The 20,059-nt window shown below is 42.1% G+C and overlaps 1 protein-coding gene and 1 pseudogene across 1 annotated transcript; both read left to right on the top strand.

The window, feature by feature from the left end:
- On the top strand, window positions 1–3,727 carry LOC116756740 (annotated as a pseudogene).
- Window positions 3,728–13,204: 9,477 nt separating this feature from the next.
- Window positions 13,205–15,268, top strand: LOC116756727 (gamma-crystallin B-like). The gene is given in 4 exon segments (XM_032637609.1): window positions 13,205–13,213; window positions 13,311–13,553; window positions 14,992–15,213; window positions 15,215–15,268. Coding segments are annotated over 4 exon segments (528 nt in total).
- The last annotated feature ends 4,791 nt before the right edge of the window (window positions 15,269–20,059 follow it).

Raw genomic sequence — 20,059 nt, forward strand, 5'->3', positions numbered from 1 at the left:
ATGGGAAAAGCTTTCAAGCAGTCACCTAGGTCCTATGAAACAGTGTTGCTTCAGGGAGGGAAAACTCAGGAAAATCACGATGCTAGTTTTTTTTTTTTAACATCTTTACTGAAGCATAATTGCTTTACAATGGTGTGTTAGTTTCTGCTGTATAACGAGTGAATCAGCTATACATATACATATATCCCCATATCCCCTCCCTCTTGTGTCTCCCTCCCACCCTCCCTACCCCACCCCTCTAGGTGGTCACAAAGCACCGAGCTGATCTCCCTGTGCTATGTGGCTGCTTCCCACTAGCTATCTGTTTTACATTTGGTAGTGTATATATGTCCATGCCTCTCTCTCACTTTGTCCCAGTTTACCCTTCCCCCCCCACACCGTGGCCTCAAGTCCATTCTCTATGTCTGCGTCTTTATTCCTGTCCTGCCCCTAGGTTCTTCAGAACGATTTTTTTCTTTTCTTTTTCTTTGTTTTAGATTCCATATATATGTGCTAGCATACGGTATTTGTTTTTCTCTTTCCGACTTACTTCACTCCGTGTGACAGACTCTAGGTCCACATGATGCTAGTTTTGAAAACAAAAAGCATCCCTAGAAGCTGGGTTGAGGGGAGAGGGGAATGGGAGGATTCTGTGTATTTTCCTACTCCTGGAGCGTCTCAGAGAGTCTTGGGAGGCCTCTTGCTTTTTAGCCCAAGGAGAAGTGTTTAATCTCAAGACAAAATGTGGCTATTTACAAAATTTGCTGCTTTTCACCAGTAACTCAAAGTTATACATTTACAAATTGATTTTATTTTTTCAACTCATGAAAGTAATATATATTTATATAACAACAAATTAAAGCAATTGAAAACAACAAAAAGGAGAAATAAAAACATAAAATTAAGACCTATAATCTTGCCATTCATTGATAACCATGATTGACATTTGGGCTTATACATACACTGTCATAATCTTTTTTTCCCTACATAAACATACGTCACAGCGTGCCTGCTGGGTGTCTACTGTGGGGTGCGGGGGATGCACCTCCCAGCTGACTCCCTGCTGTCACCTTGCTTTCCATCTGCAGATCACCTTCTACGAGGACCGGGGCTTCCAGGGCCGCCGCTAGGAGTGCAGCAGCGACTGCCCCACCCTGCAGCCCTACTTCAGCCGCTGCAACTCCATCCGGGTGGACAGCGGCTGCTGGATGCTCTACGAGCGCCCCAACTACCAGGGCCACCAGTACTTCCTGCGGCGCGGCGACTACCCCGACTACCAGCAGTGGATGGGCCTCAACGACTCCGTCCGCCCCTGACACACAGTTCCTTACGTGAGTCTTAGTTCAACACAACTCATGTGAAAGCATTGCTGATCCATGGCCATAAATTCCTGTTTATAAAAGTCAGTTTGTTTCAGCTCAGGACTAGTGTTCACGGTGAAATAGCAAAGCCCAAGTCTCAAGCATTTAACAAAAAATTGATTGCCTTTACTATGCTCTCATATGGAAACATTAAAACTCATTTCAATAGGGCTTCCCTGGTGGCGCAGTGGTTGAGAGTCCGCCTGCCAATGCAGGGAACACGGCTTCGTGCCCCGGTCCGGGAAAATCCCACATGCCGCGGAGCGGCTGGGCCCGTGAGCCATGGCTGCTGAACCTGCGCGTCCCGAGCCTGTGCTCCGCAATGGGAGAGGCCACAACAGTGAGAGGCCCGCATACCGCAAAAAAAAAAAAAAAAAAAAAAAAAAAAAACTCATTTCAATAAAGCATTAAAAATGGGCAGCTTGTTTTTAGGCACAAGAAATCACAACAATATAGCTTCTAAAGTTGAATTTGGAAGTATCTAGCTGATCCCTAATTTCTAAATAAAAACTACCTTGTTCAGTAAAGAAAAAAATCTATCTAGATCATTATTTCTTAATGAACACTGACAGACTATGGGAGAACAACATAAGTATAATGTATTCTGACTGTATTGGAGATTATTTTCAATACCCTCTTTATGACCTACGGATCTAGAAACTAGAACAATATGTTTCACTTGCAGGTGGCTCCTTGTATTCAGCAGTCATTATCAACTAGTTTTTTACAAGGGTCAGAAAAAGATCATTAATTAGGATTTCATGGGACATGGTCCTCACCAAAATGCTGCTTAATGTTTTTTAATCATGTGGAATTTGTATTTCTACATTCTGATCACATCAAATTATGTGTCATGACAAGCAGATTCAAGAAGTGAAACCAAAATTTGGCTGCAGAAATTTGCTGATGCAAAAAGAGGTACAAATAGGATAGAAATTTCTTTGAGGCAAGAAACTCAACTTACAAGTGACTTGGCAAAATGCTGGACATGTGGACTCAGAGTAAATATGAATTGTTGTAAATGATGAGTGCAAAAGTGACTTAAAAACAAGCTTGAGGGGCTTCCCTGGTGGCACAGTGGTTGAGAATCTGCCTGCCAATGCAGGGGACACGGGTTCTAGCCCTGGTCCGGGAAGATCCCACATGCTGCAGTGCCATTAAACCCATGCGCCACAACTACCGAGCCTGCGCTCTAGAGCCCTTGAGCCACAACTACTGAGCCCACGTGCCACAACTACTGAAGCCCGCATGCCTAGAGGTGCCCCTGCTCACCGCAACTAGAGAAAGCCCTCGCACAGCAACAAAGACCCAACACAGCCAAAAATAAATAAATTCCAAAATAAAAATATTTAAAAACAAGCTTGAGGAGCTCAGCTCAGTGCTCTGTGATGACCTAGAGGGGTGGGATGGCAGGGGGAGAGAGGCTCAGGAGGGAGGGGATATATGTATACATATAGTTGATTCACTTTTTTCTACAGCAGAAACTAACACAACGTTGTAAAGCAATTATACTCCAATTAAAAAAATACCAAAAAAACAAAAACCAAGCTTGATAGGATTCAGGGATACACAGTCATAATGGTAAAGGGAGTTAAAATCCTCTCTGCAGACTCAACTAAATACAGTTGTGACAGTTGTTTTTTTTTAGAAAGGAATCCCTTTTATTGACTTTATTTCAATTCTTGTTTCTTCCGCAGGATAGACCCCGGTCAGGTCAGTTTTATTTTTTTTTTTTTTTTGGTGGTACGCGGGCCTCTCACTGCTGTGGCCTCCCCCGCTGCGGAGCACAGGCTCCGGACGCGCAGGCTCAGCGGCCATGGCTCACGGGCCTAGCCGCTCCGCGGCATGTGGGATCCTCCCGGACCGGGGCACGAACCCGCGTCCCCTGCATCGGCAGGCGGACTCTCAACCACTGCGCCACCAGGGAAGCCCAGGTCAGTTTTATTTTAATACTCTCCCTAATTTGTTAGAACAACCATGTAAGGAAAGGATACATATATGACAGGATGGTTTGAAAACCCTGCTTCATGAAGCTGCAGGCTGATTGAGTCACTTTTACTGACATCAAGGATGCCCACAACTTATTTTTCATCTTTGGTTTATTGTCACAACAGACTAGCTCTCACAGGATAAAGCTGTATGAGAGACATGGCTACGGAGGCCTGGTGTCCGAGCTCACAGAGGACTGCTCCTGCATGCATGACCACTTCCAGCTCAATGAGCTCCACTCACTCCACATGCTGGAGGGCTGGTGGGTCCTCTGCGAGATGCCCAACTACCAGGGGTGGCAGTACTTGCTGAGGCCAGGGGACTAAAGGAGCTACCACGACCGGGGAGGCCTGGATGCCAAAGTCGGCTCTCTGAGATGCGTCATCGATTTGTACTAGGCTGTGTTTTCCTTATTATAATCCACAAAGAGTTGCACTAAATATACAGATTGTATTCCTGGCACTAAGTGATTCTTGTTCATCTTAAATGATAACTGAATTTTAATAAGTGGTGACCCTTGGCAACTTATCTGACCCTGAAGGTCAAGTGTCTTGAATGTCTACTTACTTCCTGCTGGTCAGGCAGCAGTAATTATGACGTCCCCACTCATGTCACGGGAAGGAGGGAGAAACACTGTCTGCCTCTATGACCCACGATCTGAGGGAGAGAGGAAAGAAACAAAATGAAAAACTATGAAACCCATATACAGGAGAAAATATAGAACCAGTTGTGGCTGGGATACCAAAGACAAAGGATTGCTGGAGAGGTTAGGGCAGCTGAAGTTTCAGATAAGATTAGCCAAGAAAAGCCGAGTGAAAAGAGAAGTTTTAAGTGGAATTCCCAAAGTAGAGAAGGTCAAGTACGAATGATGAGGTCATCTGGGAGGAGAAGTGTTAAATTAAGAGTTAAAGGACCTGGGGCTCGTCGCAACCAGAGAAAGCCCGTGCACAGCAACAAAGACCCAACTCAGCCAAAAATTAATTAATTAATTTTTTAAAAAAAGAGTTAAAGGGCCTGAGTTGTTATCCTGCCTCCGCTACTTACTAATAAAATGCCCCTCAGTCTCAGGTAAACTAGGACGGTTGGTTACTCCACTTCCTAGCTTATCTCTTCGAGCAAGTCATTTCTTATTCTCTGTACCTAAATTGCCTTATTGAAAACTACAGGCAATAATAAATTCCTGTCTCACTAATTTCCAGGATAACTATGATGAAAAGCTGGGGAAAGATTGTGAACACACTTTGTTATCTTTAAATGTTTGTACAAATATAAATGTAAGAAATTAATGTATTCTCAGGGTTTCCTCAAATTCAACAGTACAGTATAGTCATCTTTATTTTGGACTCCAGTATGAACTTTTATCAAGATTCAATTATGGAAGACTCAACTATGCAGAGTGAAGTAAGAATATTTATTATCCTGCATACCTCTGACATTTCTTTCCACTAGAGTAGAGCTGCTCTCCCAGAATGCTAATTCTTTTCACAAATTTACATAAGCAAAAATAGTGCTCTGTCTCAGTTAACTTCTTTATAGAAATTGAGAAGTTAATTTTAAAATTCATATGGAATTGCAAGGGACCCAGAATAGCCGAAACATTCTTGAAAAAAGAACAGAGTAGGAGTACTCACACTTCTTAATTTCAAAACTTACGACAAAGCAACAGTAATAAAGACAGCAGGGTACTGGCACAGGGTAGACATAGAGATGAATGGAATAGACTTGAGAGTCTAGAAATAAACCCATATGTCTATGCTCAACTGATTTTTGACAAGGGTGCTAAGACCATTCAATGGGGAAAGAATAGCTTTTCAACAAATGGTGCTGGGACTACTGGATATCCAAATGCAAAAGAATAAAGTTAGACCTCCATTTCATACCACATATAAAACTTAACTCAAAATAAATCAAAGAACTCAAACTATAAAACTCTTAGAAGAAAACAGAGACATACATCTTTTTTTTTTTCTTTTGGTGGTATGTGGGCCTCTCACAGTTGTGGCCTCTCCCATTGCGGAGCACAGGCTCCGGACGCGCAGGCCCATCGGCCATGGCTCACGGGCCCAGCCACTCCACGGCATGTGGGATCTTCCCAGACTGGGGCACAAACCCGCGTCCCCTGCATCAGCAAGCGGACTCTCAACCACTGCTCCACCAGGGAAGCCCCATCTTTGTGATCTTTTATGAGGCAATGATATCTTAAATATGACCAAAAGCACAAGCAACAACAATGAAAATAATAAATTGGACTTCATCAAAATTAAAACCTTTTATGAATCAAAGGATACTATCAAGAAAGTGAAAAGCAAGCGGACTCTGAATAAATCAAAGTTTCTCCCACTGAATGGGAGAAAATATTTACAAACTTTTTATCTGGTAAGAGTCTAGTATCCAGAATATATAAAAACTCTTAAAACAACAACAGAAAGATAAACAACATAATTTAAAAATGGGCAAAGGATTTGAATATACATCTTTATGAAGAAGATATACAAATAGCCAAGAAGCTACTGAAGATGTTCAGCATTATTAGTCATTAGGGAGATTCAAATCAAACCACAGTAGGGTAGCACTTAATACCCACTAGGATGGTTATAATAATTTTAGGGAAAAAAAAACAGAAAATAACAAATGTTAGTAAGGACGTGGAGAGATTGGAACTCTCATAAATAGCTGGTGGGAATGGAAAATGTTGCAGCCACCGTGGAAAACGGTTTGGTATTTCCTCAAATAGTTAAATAGAGTTATATGACTCAGCAATTCCACTCTGATGTTTATACTCCAAAGAATTGAAAATGGGTGTTCAAACAAAAACGTATACAGGGGGACTTCCCTGGTGGTGCAATGGTTAAGAATCTGCCTGCCAATGCAGGGGACACGGGTTCAAGCCCTGATTCAGGAAGATCCCACTTGCCATGGAGCAACTAAGCCCGTGCGCCACCACTACTGAGCCTGCACTCTAGAGCCGACGAGCCACAACTACTGAGTCCGTGTGCCACAACTACTGAAGCCCGCATGCCTCGAGCTCATGCTCTGCAACAAGAGAAGCCACCACAACGAGAAGCGTGCACACTGCAACGAAGATTAGCCCCCGCTCGCCGCAACTAGAGAAAGCCCGCGCCCAGCAATGAAAACCCAAAGCAGCCAATAAATAAATAAATTTATTTTTAAAAAAAGTATACATGAATGTTCATAGCAGCACTATTCACGGTGGCCAGAAGGTGAAAACAACCCAAATGTCTATCAGTGGATGATTGGACAAATGAAATGTGATATATCCAAACAATGGAATATTATTTGGCCATAAAAAGGAATGATGTACTGATACATGCTACAACATGGATGAACCTTGAAAACATTAGGCTAAGTGAAAGAAGCCAGTCACATAAGACCACATATTATAGGATTCATTTATATGAAATAACCTGAATAGGCAAATCTAGAGACAGTAAGTGGATTCATGGGTTGCTTAGGTATGGGGGATGGGTGGATAAAGGAATGAAAACTCAAGGGTACAGGACTTCTCACTGTGGGATGAGCATGCTCTAAAATTCACTGTGGTGATGGTTGCACATAACTGTGAATATACTAAAACCACTGAATTATACACTTTAAATGGGTAAACTATATGGTATGTGAATTATATCTCAACAAAGCTGTTTAAAAATAACAATGCCTGGCACAGAACCTTAAGTAATAAATAATCTTTTAGAATAAGATTCCTTCTTGCTGAAGGAACACATGGTATAAATTATAAATATGAAGATACACATATTACTAAACTGCTATGGCTCTTACCAATACCAAATATACAGAAAGATTTGTTTTGCCGCTAGCTTAGTTAAACCATAGTGTGTTGTCCTTTGTTGGGTGACTAATGAAATATGAGCTCTGCTTTTTTTTAAAAAAAAGTAAAACCCAGGTGAGATGTCTCACTGAAAATAATTTTAAACTGAGGTTTTGTTTTGTTTTGCTTTAATCTAGGGAACTTAAGGGTTTAGAGAACAGCTTTTTATCTAAGAAAGCTCGGTGTGCCACAAGTTTTCTTCTCTATAAAATAAGGGGTGTGGACAAGAGGAGCTCCATGTTTCCTTCCAGCTCTGATTCTTTAAGACTGTATTAGGTTTCAACGTAGAGCATCTCAATGGTTACCAATGTAGGCCTTGAGGTCTATGGACATGGTTTCTGGCTTGACCACCTAATGGCTGTGTGACCTTGAGCAAGTTACTTATGCTCCCTAAGCCTCAGTTTTCCCACTTGCATGTTCTTATGAGGAATAAATGAGATGCCTCCTGTAAAGAAGCTCAATAAGTAGTAGTCATCCCTCCATCAGTTTTACCTTGTTATGCTATATACATGGACTTCATAAAAAAGGGAGGGGGGCAAAGTAAATTAGCTATTTTCTAAAAAAAATTCTCTAATTCAAGGAAATGTGAACATCCTCAATGTCCTTCTAATCGTCACCCATTACTGCTGTCTTAGAAGGCTACACATAAATCAGTGACTCAGGGATTAAGGAACCCTTTGCAGTCAGTTAATGCTGAGATCCTAGAGCCAGGCTGAAGAAATCAGCCTGGCAGCAATCAGTCAACTGAAGAATCCACTAGAATTTACCAGAATTCCTGTTAAAGCCAAATATTTTCAAGGTTGGTAGGGAGAACAGGCTACTTTGGTGCTAGGCCCTTTACAAAGTAAAAAAAAAAAAAAAAGAACGACATTTAACCTACTATGAGAAGTGTATAATTAGGGAGAATATAAGCTATGCACATCTGGAAACATAACCTCTAAAACAAGTCATTGTTATATGCAGAAACAATCAGTTTAGGCCTTCAAGGCTGACAGACCTGAGTTCAGTTCCCAGTGCCTCTACTTACTAGCTGTGTGTACCTTTTCGAATTTGTTTCTCATAGTGATCAGTACGTGATTAGACTTGGTCGGCTGGGGACCCTGGCTTGGAATGGGTATTCAGAGAGCCTCCTCTGGCCTGCTCCAGATACAATCTTCCCCACAGGACAGGAATGTGTGGAACAACAGGGACATGCCCATACGTCTTCTAGACCACACTCCTTATACCTGGAGCTCCAGAATTTCCTCCATTTACACCCTTGCTTCCAAAATCTAAGAGAGAGTCTTCACTCACCCACCCAAGGACACTGGTACTCAAAGGGCAGCTGTTTGGGGGGCATGGTCGGGATGCGGGGGTGGAGCTTGGACATGTGAGGGAGTGAGAAGGGAGGAGGGCGGTCCATGGGGTGGTGGAGGGGGCCTCTATTTATGCTCTTGCCCTGGATCTCTCAAATATTTGGGGAAGTACTGATAAGAATTGTGCTGTGTTAGCTACATGATGTACTCTAGATAAGATTCCTGGTACAATGTCTAGAACACACTAAACACTTCATACAGTAGGCTGTCATTATTAACTATTATTATTTCCATCATCATGAACCAAGTGAGTGCTGTAAAGTTTGCTACAGGTTCAATCCTACCTACTTAAATGAGAGCAGATGTGGCTTCCTTCAGCAGGGTCATGTCAATGATGTGCTGATGAACTCAAGAGGTTTCATCTGGGAGACACATAAGTGCTTACCGGAGAAAGAAGTCTGCAAACGCTTCAGGAAAACCCAGCTGACAAACTAAAACATTGGTATGGGGGAAGGCAGGCAGAGAGGGTAATGAACTATTTCCACAGAGCCTTCTAACAGGCCCCAGGTAACTTTAATGGCTCTTTTTTTTTTTTAAAGATTTATTTATTTTTATTTATTTTTGGCTCTGTTGGGTCTTAGTTGAGGCACGAGAGAGCTCTTCGTTGCAGCACGTGGGCTTCTCTAGTTGTGGGTTTTTCTCTCTCTAGTTGTGGCACACAGGCTCCAGGGCACGTGGGCTCTGTAGTTGTGGCACACGAGCTCAGTAGTTGTGGCACGTGGGCTTTGTTGCCCCGCAGCATGTGGGATCTTAGTTCCCTAACCAGGGATCAAACCCACGTCCCCTGCATTGTAAGGCAGATTCTTTACCACTGGACCACCAGGGAAGTCCCTTAATGGCTCTTAAACGAACCTTTTTGTTTTTGGAAGAAACCAGAGTTATATTAGATCCATTCAAATATTTTGACATGCAAGTCTATGTATTTTGATATACGAGTTTGTTTAACCATGAGTTCCTAAAGAACTTTAAATGGTTTATTTTTTTTAATTTTTTAAAATTTAAATAAGACCTGTCTTTTTTAAAACAAGTTTTGCAGTTCTTTTTAAAGGAAAAAGAAAAAACTTGTATATAACTTTAAACTTGGTATTCAAATATTTGTGCTAAAAGGCTCATTGGCTCAGTCCCTTAATCTCTCACATATTTTAGACTGGGGTGTTGGCTGATACTACAAAGAGAAAGAACAAAGCATGTCTTGCAGCATCCGGGACCCAATGTCTTATTCCATTGACCCATCCATCTTCTAAAATGCAAGGAAGTGGCTGGGAATCTCATTATTTTTCTTCGCAAAAATGTTGCTCATCACCTTTTCTTTCATTTTTGTTCTCTTTCTCAGGCCATCTCTCCTTTAGCAGTTAAAGGTAAGTTCTGAGACCTTCACGGGAGAGCTCTAGTGGTGCTCTAAACACCTCCCCTCCCCTCAGGAAGGCCTCCCTGCTGCCAGCCTACACCAGCCTGCCCAATTTCTGGGCCATTTTTACCTCCCTTCAAGTTTTCCCAGGTCACCAAGGACCAGACAGGAGTGGAGGCTATCAGAACCAGGGGACGTGGTAGAGGACTGAGTGGGAGAGAATGATAGCTGTGTCTCTGAACATCCACATAGGTGACCTCATGTGGGCGAGTTATTGTTTTCCAAAATAAAATCAGAATCATTTGCAATAAAATGGGCATCACTTGCTTAACTGTTTTTCTTGTTTCCAGGACTCTATCCATATAATTAATTAGTAAATAATCATAAGGGATAGAGAAGTGTGACATGGCCCTTACCCTTAAGCTTATTACCTTGTTGAAGACACTAAACCAGGCTGGGAAAACTGGACAGCTACATATAAATGAATGAAATTAGAACACTCCCTAACACCATACACAAAAAATAAACTCAAAATGGATTACAGACCTAAATGTAAGGCCAGACACTATCAAACTCTTAGAGGAAAACATAGGCAGAACACTCTATGACCTAAATCACAGCAAGATCCTTTTTGACCCACCTCCTAGAGAAATGGAAATAAAAACAAAAATAAACAAATGGGACCTAATGAAACTTCAAAGCTTTTGCACAGCAAAGGAAACCACAAACAAGACGAAAAGGCAGCCCTCAGAATGGGAGAAAATATTTGCAAACGAAGCAACTGACAACGGATTAACTCCAAAATATACAAGCAGCTCATGCAGCTCAATATCAAAAAAACAAGCAACCCAATCCAAAAATGGGCAGAAGACCTAAATAGACATTTCTCACAAGAAGAGATACAGATTGCCAACAAACACATGAAAGGATGCTCAACATCATTAATCATTAGAGAAATGCAAAACAAAACTACAATGAGGTATCACCTCACACCAGTCAGAATGGCCATCATCAAAAAATCTACAGACAATAAATGCTGGAGAGGGTGTGGAGAAAAGGGAACTCTCTTGCACTGTTGGTGGGAATGTAAATTGATACAGCCACTCTGGAGAACAGTATGGAGGTTCCTTAAAAAACTACAAATAGAACTACCATATGACCCAGCAATCCCACTACTGGGTACATACCCTGAGAAAACCATAATTCCAAAAGAGTCACGTACCACAATGTTCACTGCAGCACTATTTACAATAGCCAGGACATGGAAGCAACCTAAGTGTCCATCAACAGATGAATGGATAAAGAAGACGTGGCACATATATACAATGGAATATTACTCAGCCATAAAAAGAAACGAAATTGAGTTATTTGTAGTGAGGTGGATGGACCTAGAGTCTGTCGTAAAGAGTGAAGTAAGTCAGAAGGAGAAAAACAAATACGTATGCTAACACATATATATGGAATCTGAAAAAAAAAAAAGGTTCTGAAGAACCTAGGAGCAGGATGGGAATAAAGACGCAGACATAGAGAATGACTTGAGGACACGGGGAGGAGGAAGGGTACGCTGGGACGGAGTGAGAGAGTGGCATGGACATATACACACTACCAAAGGTAAAATACATAGCTGGTGGGAAGCAGCCGCATAGCACAGGGAGATCAGCTCGGTGCTTTGGGACCACCTAGAGGGTGGCAACTATTTACATATCATTTACACTGTATTCACAACTACTTACACAGCATTTACATTGTAGTAGGTATTATAAGTAATCTAGAGATGATTTAAAGTATATGGGAAGATTGTGTAGGTTATATGCAAATACTACTCCATTTTGTATAAGGGACTTGAGCATCTGCAGATTTTGGTATCCACAGGAGTTCTGGAAGCAATCCCACAGATACCGAGGGACGGCCTGCTTTATTTCTAGTATTTTATTTGATCCCTAAAATGTGTTAATATAATTGTTTGCCTCAGGGCTCTGTTAATGCTGCCACCAGTTTTCCAAGAGGTCAGGATGAATTCTACAGTGTCACATGACATAGGCTATGAAATAGACTGGGGCCAGCCTGTAGCCACCTATACTCTTTATCGTCCCATGGAGGGTCATGTCAGGGCCTGGGTATCTGCTGGATACTGTGTTGGTTCTATTCCAATAGAGGGACTCCTACTCACTGTGGGTTCCCCTTTTTATAGGAAGAGCCTTAGGTAGTAAACCTATTACATGTTAACATAAATAACATATTTTATGAATAATAACCATATTTTCCAAAGCAAAAACAATGAAAAGACTGGAATTGCTTTACATTTTACCAAATCTCTTTAATGTCATATAGCCTCTGGAAAAACTCCACTGTACACTTGTGAAGGAAGAAGAGTGAAAAGGGCAAATAACATCTTGGTATTGTTATGAAAACTGTTCTGACCATATGAACCCCTTGAAAGTGTCTTGGGGACCTTAGAGGTCCCCATATCACACTGTGAAATCCATACTATCAAGATACCCTGTTGTCTGGCCTGGTATCAAGATGCTCTGTTGTCTGGTGCTGTCTAGCATCTCAAAAGTCTGAGGAAGTAGAGGGTGTTGCACCTTGAGGGTTTCTACATAACTCCTTACACTAACTCAAATCACCCTTACCAAGTGAACAAGAGTTTATCAGGGTGAAGAGAAAAGATAAATCTTAGGACATTAGAAGGAGGCCAGGGACCCCAAAGAGCGAGCAAGCCTCTGGGCAGCCACCAGCAGAAGGAAGGATGTAGGCTCCAAGGGAGAGTGTGAGAAAGGAAGGCCGCAACAATCTGCTTTCAACCACAGAATCTTGAATTAGAATTATGCTTTATGCTTTTCAAAGCATTTTCACAGATTACTTGATTCCCTCTTCCTTAAGATTTCTTATTATTTAAATTCTGGTTTTCAAGAAGTATTTTTGTTTTGTTTTGTTTTTAAACACCAGTCCCTGAGCAGAACACATGGTTTAGTTTAATTACCTTTAAGGAGTCAATTAAGCAGACTAGGCTATAAAATAAAAGCATGAGGATAGAATTTCGCTCATCCTTCTACGTTAAAGACTTTTCATTTTGGTGGCAACAACAGCTTTTGTGAATTAGAACAACCCGAACCTACCAGAAAGAATAAGAGTAAACATTCAGCTAACCGCAGTGACCAGGGGGAGGGAGGGCGGAGAGCTTGCAAATCCCCTTACTCACCGAAATGGGCTCCTTTTGTGTGATTTCCTGCGGAGGCAGCAGTCAGGGCTGCTATTTATACAGCGGCCCTCCCCCTAGTCGCACACAGCATCCAGCGAACACCTCCTGCTTCCTCTCTCCAGAATGGGAAAGGTAAGTGCTGGGTACCTGATGCTCAACCTTTGCCGGGTCGCGGCATCTTCAGCGGGGCTGCAAATGGCTTCATGCTTCCACATCTTCCATTTTGCAGATCACCTTCTACGAGGACCGGGGCTTCCAGGGCCGCTGCTACGAGTGCAGCAGCGACTGCCCCAACCTGCAGCCCTACTTCAGCCGCTGCAACTCCATCCGGGTGGACAGCGGCTGCTGGATGCTCTATGAGCGCCCCAACTACCAGGGCCACCAGTACTTCCTGCGGCGCGGCGACTACCCCGACTACCAGCAGTGGATGGGCTTCAATGACTCCGTCCGCTCCTGCCGCCTCATCCCCACAGTGAGTGTGGCTCTGTCTTTGCCTTCCTCTCTTTGGAAATCAAAGCCATTAAAAACTGTCATCCTTCAACCAAACGGTTCCAACTGGAGAGCAGAAAGGGGGAGTGAGCCCAGTGCATGCAGTCTATTCTAGAAGGGTGTCCCAGATAGCAAGCCATTCTTCATGAACTCTGGTGTTTTTTTTAAAATCACATATTCCCAGTGTTTCATGTTTTAAATGGAATCAAAAATGAAAAGACTCATTAACAAAAAGCAGAACATAGAAGTGACTGAAGTTATCATCTGTTCGAGATATAATTTCTTTTTTTTTGTATTGAAGTATAGTTGATTTACAGTGTTCTGTTAATGTCTGCTGTACAGCAAAGTGATTCAGGTATACATACATACATTCTTTTTTTTATATTCTTTTCCATTATGGTTTTTCACCAGACAGTGATTACGGTTCTCTGGGCTATACAGTAGGACCTTGTTGTTTATCCATCCTATATAAAACAGTTTGCCTCTGCTAACCCTAAATTCCCACTCCAAGATATAATTTCTAAAAGTGGTCATTGCACACCATATCAACACAGAAATCCAATATATCACAACTTATAAATACAATCTGCTTCTGTTTCATTGATAAAATACTTTTGCTTGCTTTGGCTTACTTTTCTAATTGATTATCCTCCTAGAGAAGACAGGCACCCTGGCTTCTATTCTGATTTTGTAGGCAGTACCTATTAGCTCACCTAGAGGTAGAAATTGGAGGAAAGGCCACATCCAAAACTACAGTTTGAGATTCAGTCTTTCCTAGAGAGTGATGGCAGAGTTCTTAGAAGAATGTGTAGAAGTGCGGGAGCATGAGATATGGTGTCATCCAAACAGAGCTGCAAGAAGACCATTCCTGCTGCTGAGGGAATGAGGAAGTGAAGGGTAGGAGGCCAGAAAGGAAGCTTAAGAGTCACATAGGTGGAAATTTGAACTGAAAATGAAGTTATGAAAATGGAGGTAGGGAAGATGTGTCATCTTACTTTTTTGCAAGGGCTTAATAATCCATAGTATGCATGAAAACCAAAACATTAGTCTTACAGAAAATAGCTAAATGTTGATTCCTTTATAACAAGGGTAATATATCAAATGAGGCTTCACTTTCCAATGACGCTCACTTTTCTCCTTTGAGACGGACGTTCTCTAATAAGAAGCACTAAAATGATCAATTTTATTGTAGACAAACCTAAATTCCCAAGGACACAGACTGGTGCATAGCAGTTGAAGAGCTGCTAAGTTCTGTTCCTAGCTTAGCCCATCCACCGTGAGATTCACGGGTGGGCGTTGGGGACCAGGAAGGCTCCTTAACTCTGCGACATGGTTGTGGTGAAAGCAGACTTGGACTAAGGGAACTTTAATTTCTCTCTATTTGTGTTCACTTACTTTTTCTTCTCTGTCTTCCACCCTAGCACTCCGGCACTTTCAGAATGAGAATCTATGAGAGAGATGACTTCAGAGGACAAATGTCAGAGATCGCAGACGATTGTCTCTCTCTTCAGGACCGCTTCCACCTCAATGAGATCCACTCCCTCAATGTGCTGGAGGGCTCCTGGGTCCTTTACGAGCTGCCCAACTACAGGGGAAGGCAGTACCTCCTGAGGCCAGGGGAGTACAGGAGATATCTTGACTGGGGGGGCGATGAATGCCAAAGCTGGTTCTCTAAGACGGGTGACAGATTTTTACTGAAGTATTTTCATTCTCCACTTTTCTCCTTTAGAATCTAATAAAAGATTTAGCTTGTGTTTCTGGCACTAATAGAGTCCTGCCTTTCTTTTAATCTATTAGGCCTTCAAAAGCAATAATGGCACTTGACCAGACATGATAACATATGTTTTCAAGATGGGGAACAACCTCTTATAAGGGGAAGTGAGTAGAGGATATTATTGCCAGCATTTTTTTAAAGGCTAGGCCACGTGGGCTCAAAGTTCAGTTCAACTGGGCTCAACCCATTTGTGGTTAATCTTACAAGTTACAATAATAAACAAGTTACATAAATAAACAGTTACAATAATAAAGAAGTACTTATTGAAACACCTCAAGTTATCCCTCCAGGTTATCCCCACCATCTTCCCTATATAGTCCAAGTCTTAATTGATAAGGAAAGTCATTCTCCTTAGGCTCTTACTTTAGCTCCATAAACAAATAAATGAACTGGTCCTCTCACCTACTGCACTCCTTATCCTTCTAACAGCCTCCATCCCTTTTCTCCCATTTCCAATACCTCATACCTCCATGAGATTTTCCAATAGAATTCACTGTCTCTTTGCTATTTGTGCTTTGTACAAAATTTTCAGGATTTTTACCAAAAACCATATGCACATAGGAAAACTCTGCCTCCTATCTTTTTTTTTTTTTTTCTGGCCACACTGCATGTGGGCCTTAGTTCCCCTACCAGGGATGGAAACCACACCCCCTGCAGTGGCAGCATGGAGTCTTAACTCCTAGAATGTCAGGGAAGTCCCTGCCTCCCATCATTTTAATAGGAGTAAAGTACTGTGACCATATAAGAAAAATAAGGGACTTCCCTGGTGGTGCAGTGGTGAAGAATCCTCCTGCCAATGCAGGGGATACGGGTTCAATCCCTGGGCTGATAAGATCACACGTGCCACAGAGTAACTAAACCCATGCACCGCAATTACTGAGCCTGAGCTCTAGAGCCCGCATGCCACAAGTACTGAAGCTTGCACGCTCTAGGGCCCGCATCATGCAACTACTGAGCCTGCATGCTGCAACTACTGAAGCCCATGTGCATAGAGCACGTGCTCTGCAACAAGAGAAGCCACTGCAATGAGAATCCTGGGCACCACAATGAGAAGTAGCCCCTGCTGGCCACAACTAGGGAAAGCCCGCGTGCAGCAATGAAGACCCAATGCAGCCAAAATAATAATAATAATAAAGAAAAATAATACTAAATCAAAAAAGGGCATTAAAATTTTCTGGAGAAGTTTGCTTGTTTGATTGAGTTGTTTTCTTTTTTAAAAAAACATAGATTAAAGTCACTAATAAAAAATTACAACATAATAAATTAAAGAAATTAAAAATAGGTGAATGAAATAATTGGGTCAGAAGAAAAACAAGAGAGTGAGAGAGAGAGAGGTAGAGCCAGGAGTGAAGTTTGAGCCCAAACTGGGTGCTATAAAGGCACTTTGGTGGCTGAAGTTAGAACCAGATTTGGATCCAGCAGCCAAGACATAGAAGGAAACATGATCAGTTCCATGACTGACAGAGTCCATAACACAAATAAATTAATTATTCAAGACTAGCCTAACCATTCCCAGTACTGAAACCTAAAAGAAAATTTTCTTGTGGGTCCTAGTAAAGAAGATACTGAGTAAACAACGTCCTCAATAACATCCTGCGATAATTAAATATGGTTCTTAGGACTGTTTCTTATAAAGTTCCCCAGTGAAGCTGACAGCTTCAGGTCAAAATTCATCTGAAGTACCCTATCCTTTGAGATTCTAATAAATGGCTCAAAGCTCATCTCACAGCAGGTGGGAGACTTATGTACCCACTTCTTCCAACACACATATACCCAATGTTTCTTGGAATTCTGGAGAGGAGACGAGTTGTTTATACTTTTGCCAGTTACTCTCCACTCTGAACTCCTGCCTTGTCATTGAGTGGATCCACACTGACCCAAAGTGGGGACATAGTGCTTTTCCTTGAACTCCTGAACCATTTCTCACATAAAGCATTAATGTGTGCAGCCAGCTTTGTTATAGAGGTTGTGAGGGGAGAGATGCAAGTTTAGATCACAACAGCACAACAATATCAAGTTTAATATTGGATGACCCTGCTCTAGTCTGCAAGCTCCAACCTGCTGCTGGGTGGCCTGGTCTTTCCCTTCCTTGCTCCTCTCTTCTCTGTCCTTAGATGTACCCACATGTTTGTTCATTCTCTGTAGAGTCTCCTTCCATCTCACACATCAAGGGCTCCATATCCACCACCCAAGTGGCTTATTACCAGGACAAGCATATAATTTGTTGCTTATCCTGAGTCATTTTTGAGAGTGAGTGTGTTCTATTAAGGATTACACTGGAGCAAGAAGCATGAACCAGGACCATTCAAGGCAAATTGGGGCACATGGTAAGGCTCTTTATAAAGGCTCCTTCCCTGGAAAATAGATTCTTGTATTATTTGATATTAATTGTTCCTAAATCTCAGTTCTTTAACTTTTAAACTCCCAAAACTAGTGTTGGCTTCCTGGAGACATTAGCCAGGGTCCTCTGTTTGCCAATAATAATACAGCAAACATGAATGAGAAAGCCAAAAGCTTCTTGGAGGGCCAAGTTTTACATTATTTGCCTAGTAGGCATAAACTCACAGGCATCAGACATGGAAATTATGTGAAACACCTGAACTGAAGGCACATACAACTAGTGACCCTGGATCTCATTGATCAAGTTTGCAAGTTGCTTCCCTTCCTGGGGCACAGGCAAAGAGAATGCTATCCACCCTCTAATCCCAACTTAAAGAAAAGGTCAACAGTGGGGATTTGCCGGGGGAAGACATTATGCCCAAACTAACTCCTAATCTACCGTTCCTCATTCTCTCTATCCTCTCTCTAAACACTGGGACCTTGAAGAGATGAGTGTCTGAGGTGAAAGTAGAGAAGGGATACCCTACAGGATCCCACTAACCTTCTCCCCATGAAGATGAACCAACAATTCAAGATAACCCTGGTATCATCCTACATGCCCTACACACGCTAGTATTTCCTATATATCCTAGCTTGTTATAAGTCCAGATTTTAAAGCTTTTTCTTCCTTTTTTTTCCTCTTTTCTCCCTTTGAATCCACAGTGTCTTCTGGACTAACCTTATAAAAGTTCCACCAAGCACAGAAACTGAAGTAGCAGCTATTCCATAAAAGTGTCAAGACCCCACTCTATTGAGCTACACCCTCAAAATGTTCTCCTCACTATGGGTTCCCTCTCCAGTTTCCCTTCCCCATTTTCAAGGGGTAGGTCCTGATGTAAGCAGGTGTCTTATTCTATTCCCTCTGGACTTTTGGAGTTCAAATTTTCTTCTCTGTGGGTTTGTTAAAACAAAACTGACAATCACAACCACCTTTTGCTTAAACAAGAAGGCGTATTGTTTTTGTTTTGTTTTGTTTCAATTTTTATTTTTGTTTATTTATTTGGGGCTGTGCAGGGTCTTAGTTACAGCACGTGGAATGTTTGTTGCAGCATGCAGACTTCTTTGTAGCAGCATGCGAACTCTTAGTTGCAACATGCATGTGGGATCTAGTTCCCCGACCACGGATCAAGCTCTGGCCCCCAGCATTGGAAGCGTGCGGTCTTAGCCACTGGACCACTAGGGAAGTCCTGAGATGTATTGTTCTTGTTGATGAAAAATTAATCAGTCAATTTAAGAAAGAATTGGAAAATTTTATTCAAGCCAAACTTGAGGATTATAACCTGGGAAGAGCACCTCAGGAAGCTCTGAGAACTGTTCTGCCTGTTACAAGTCAAGACACAGTGTATATATAAGTTACTGAGACAGAGGGATGTACATTAAATGACGTATTAAGGCCAGTTTACACAATCCAGATTTAAGTGCCATCATGGTGGGTCACGTGACCCTTTACAAGCTCTAGAAGGAATGTTGGACTTCTCTGGTGGGACAGTGGTTAAGAATCCACCTGCCAATGCAAGGGACACAGGTTCAAGCCTTGGTCCAGGAAGATCCCACATGGCACAGAGTAAATAAGCCTGTGTGCTACAACTACTGAGCGTACGCTCTAGAGTCCTCCAGCCACAAATACTGAAGCCCACAAGCCACAACTACTGAAGCCCGCACGCCTAGAGCCCGTGCTCCACAACAAGAGAGGCCACAGCGATGAGAAGCCCACACACTGTAACGAAGAGTAGACACCGCTCGCCACAACTAGAGGAAGCCTGCACACAGCAAGGAAAACCCAACACAGCCAAAAATAAATAAATATTTATTTAAAAATGAAAACCAAAAAGAAGGAATGTTATCTTTTAAGGAGTTGCCTTTTTGGTGCTAGGAGAATGTTGCTGTTTATGGTTGAGCAGGCATTCTTGATGATGGGGGAGGTCTGGTTGATGTATAATGCAGAATCACAATGGCGGTGGAGAGGAGAGGCCAAAGAGCAGAAAAGAATTTTTATGCTGAAATTTTTCTTGCTTTACCATAAAATATGAATTTTATTTCACATCTCTAACATGAAAATTCATTTGTTCCAAGAGGAATGCCATAGGAGTTAAGCAGAGGTGGGTCAATGATTGCCTCCTGTCTTCACGTCAGTTACTGAATGGCCATCAAAGACAAGCCGAGAAAGAGAACCAGAGGCTGGTGCTATGATGGTGATCTCCAGGTCCTTACCCAGTCTCCTTGTTTGGGAGAGTTTGGTCTACATGGCCACCAACCAAATGACCTCTTCTCATTTAACCAAGCACGTATATGATACAAATGCTACGTTAATTATTAATACTAGGAAGCAAGCATGT

This window comes from Phocoena sinus, chromosome 7 (genome assembly GCF_008692025.1).
Source record: "Phocoena sinus isolate mPhoSin1 chromosome 7, mPhoSin1.pri, whole genome shotgun sequence".
Lineage (NCBI taxonomy): Eukaryota > Metazoa > Chordata > Mammalia > Artiodactyla > Phocoenidae > Phocoena > Phocoena sinus.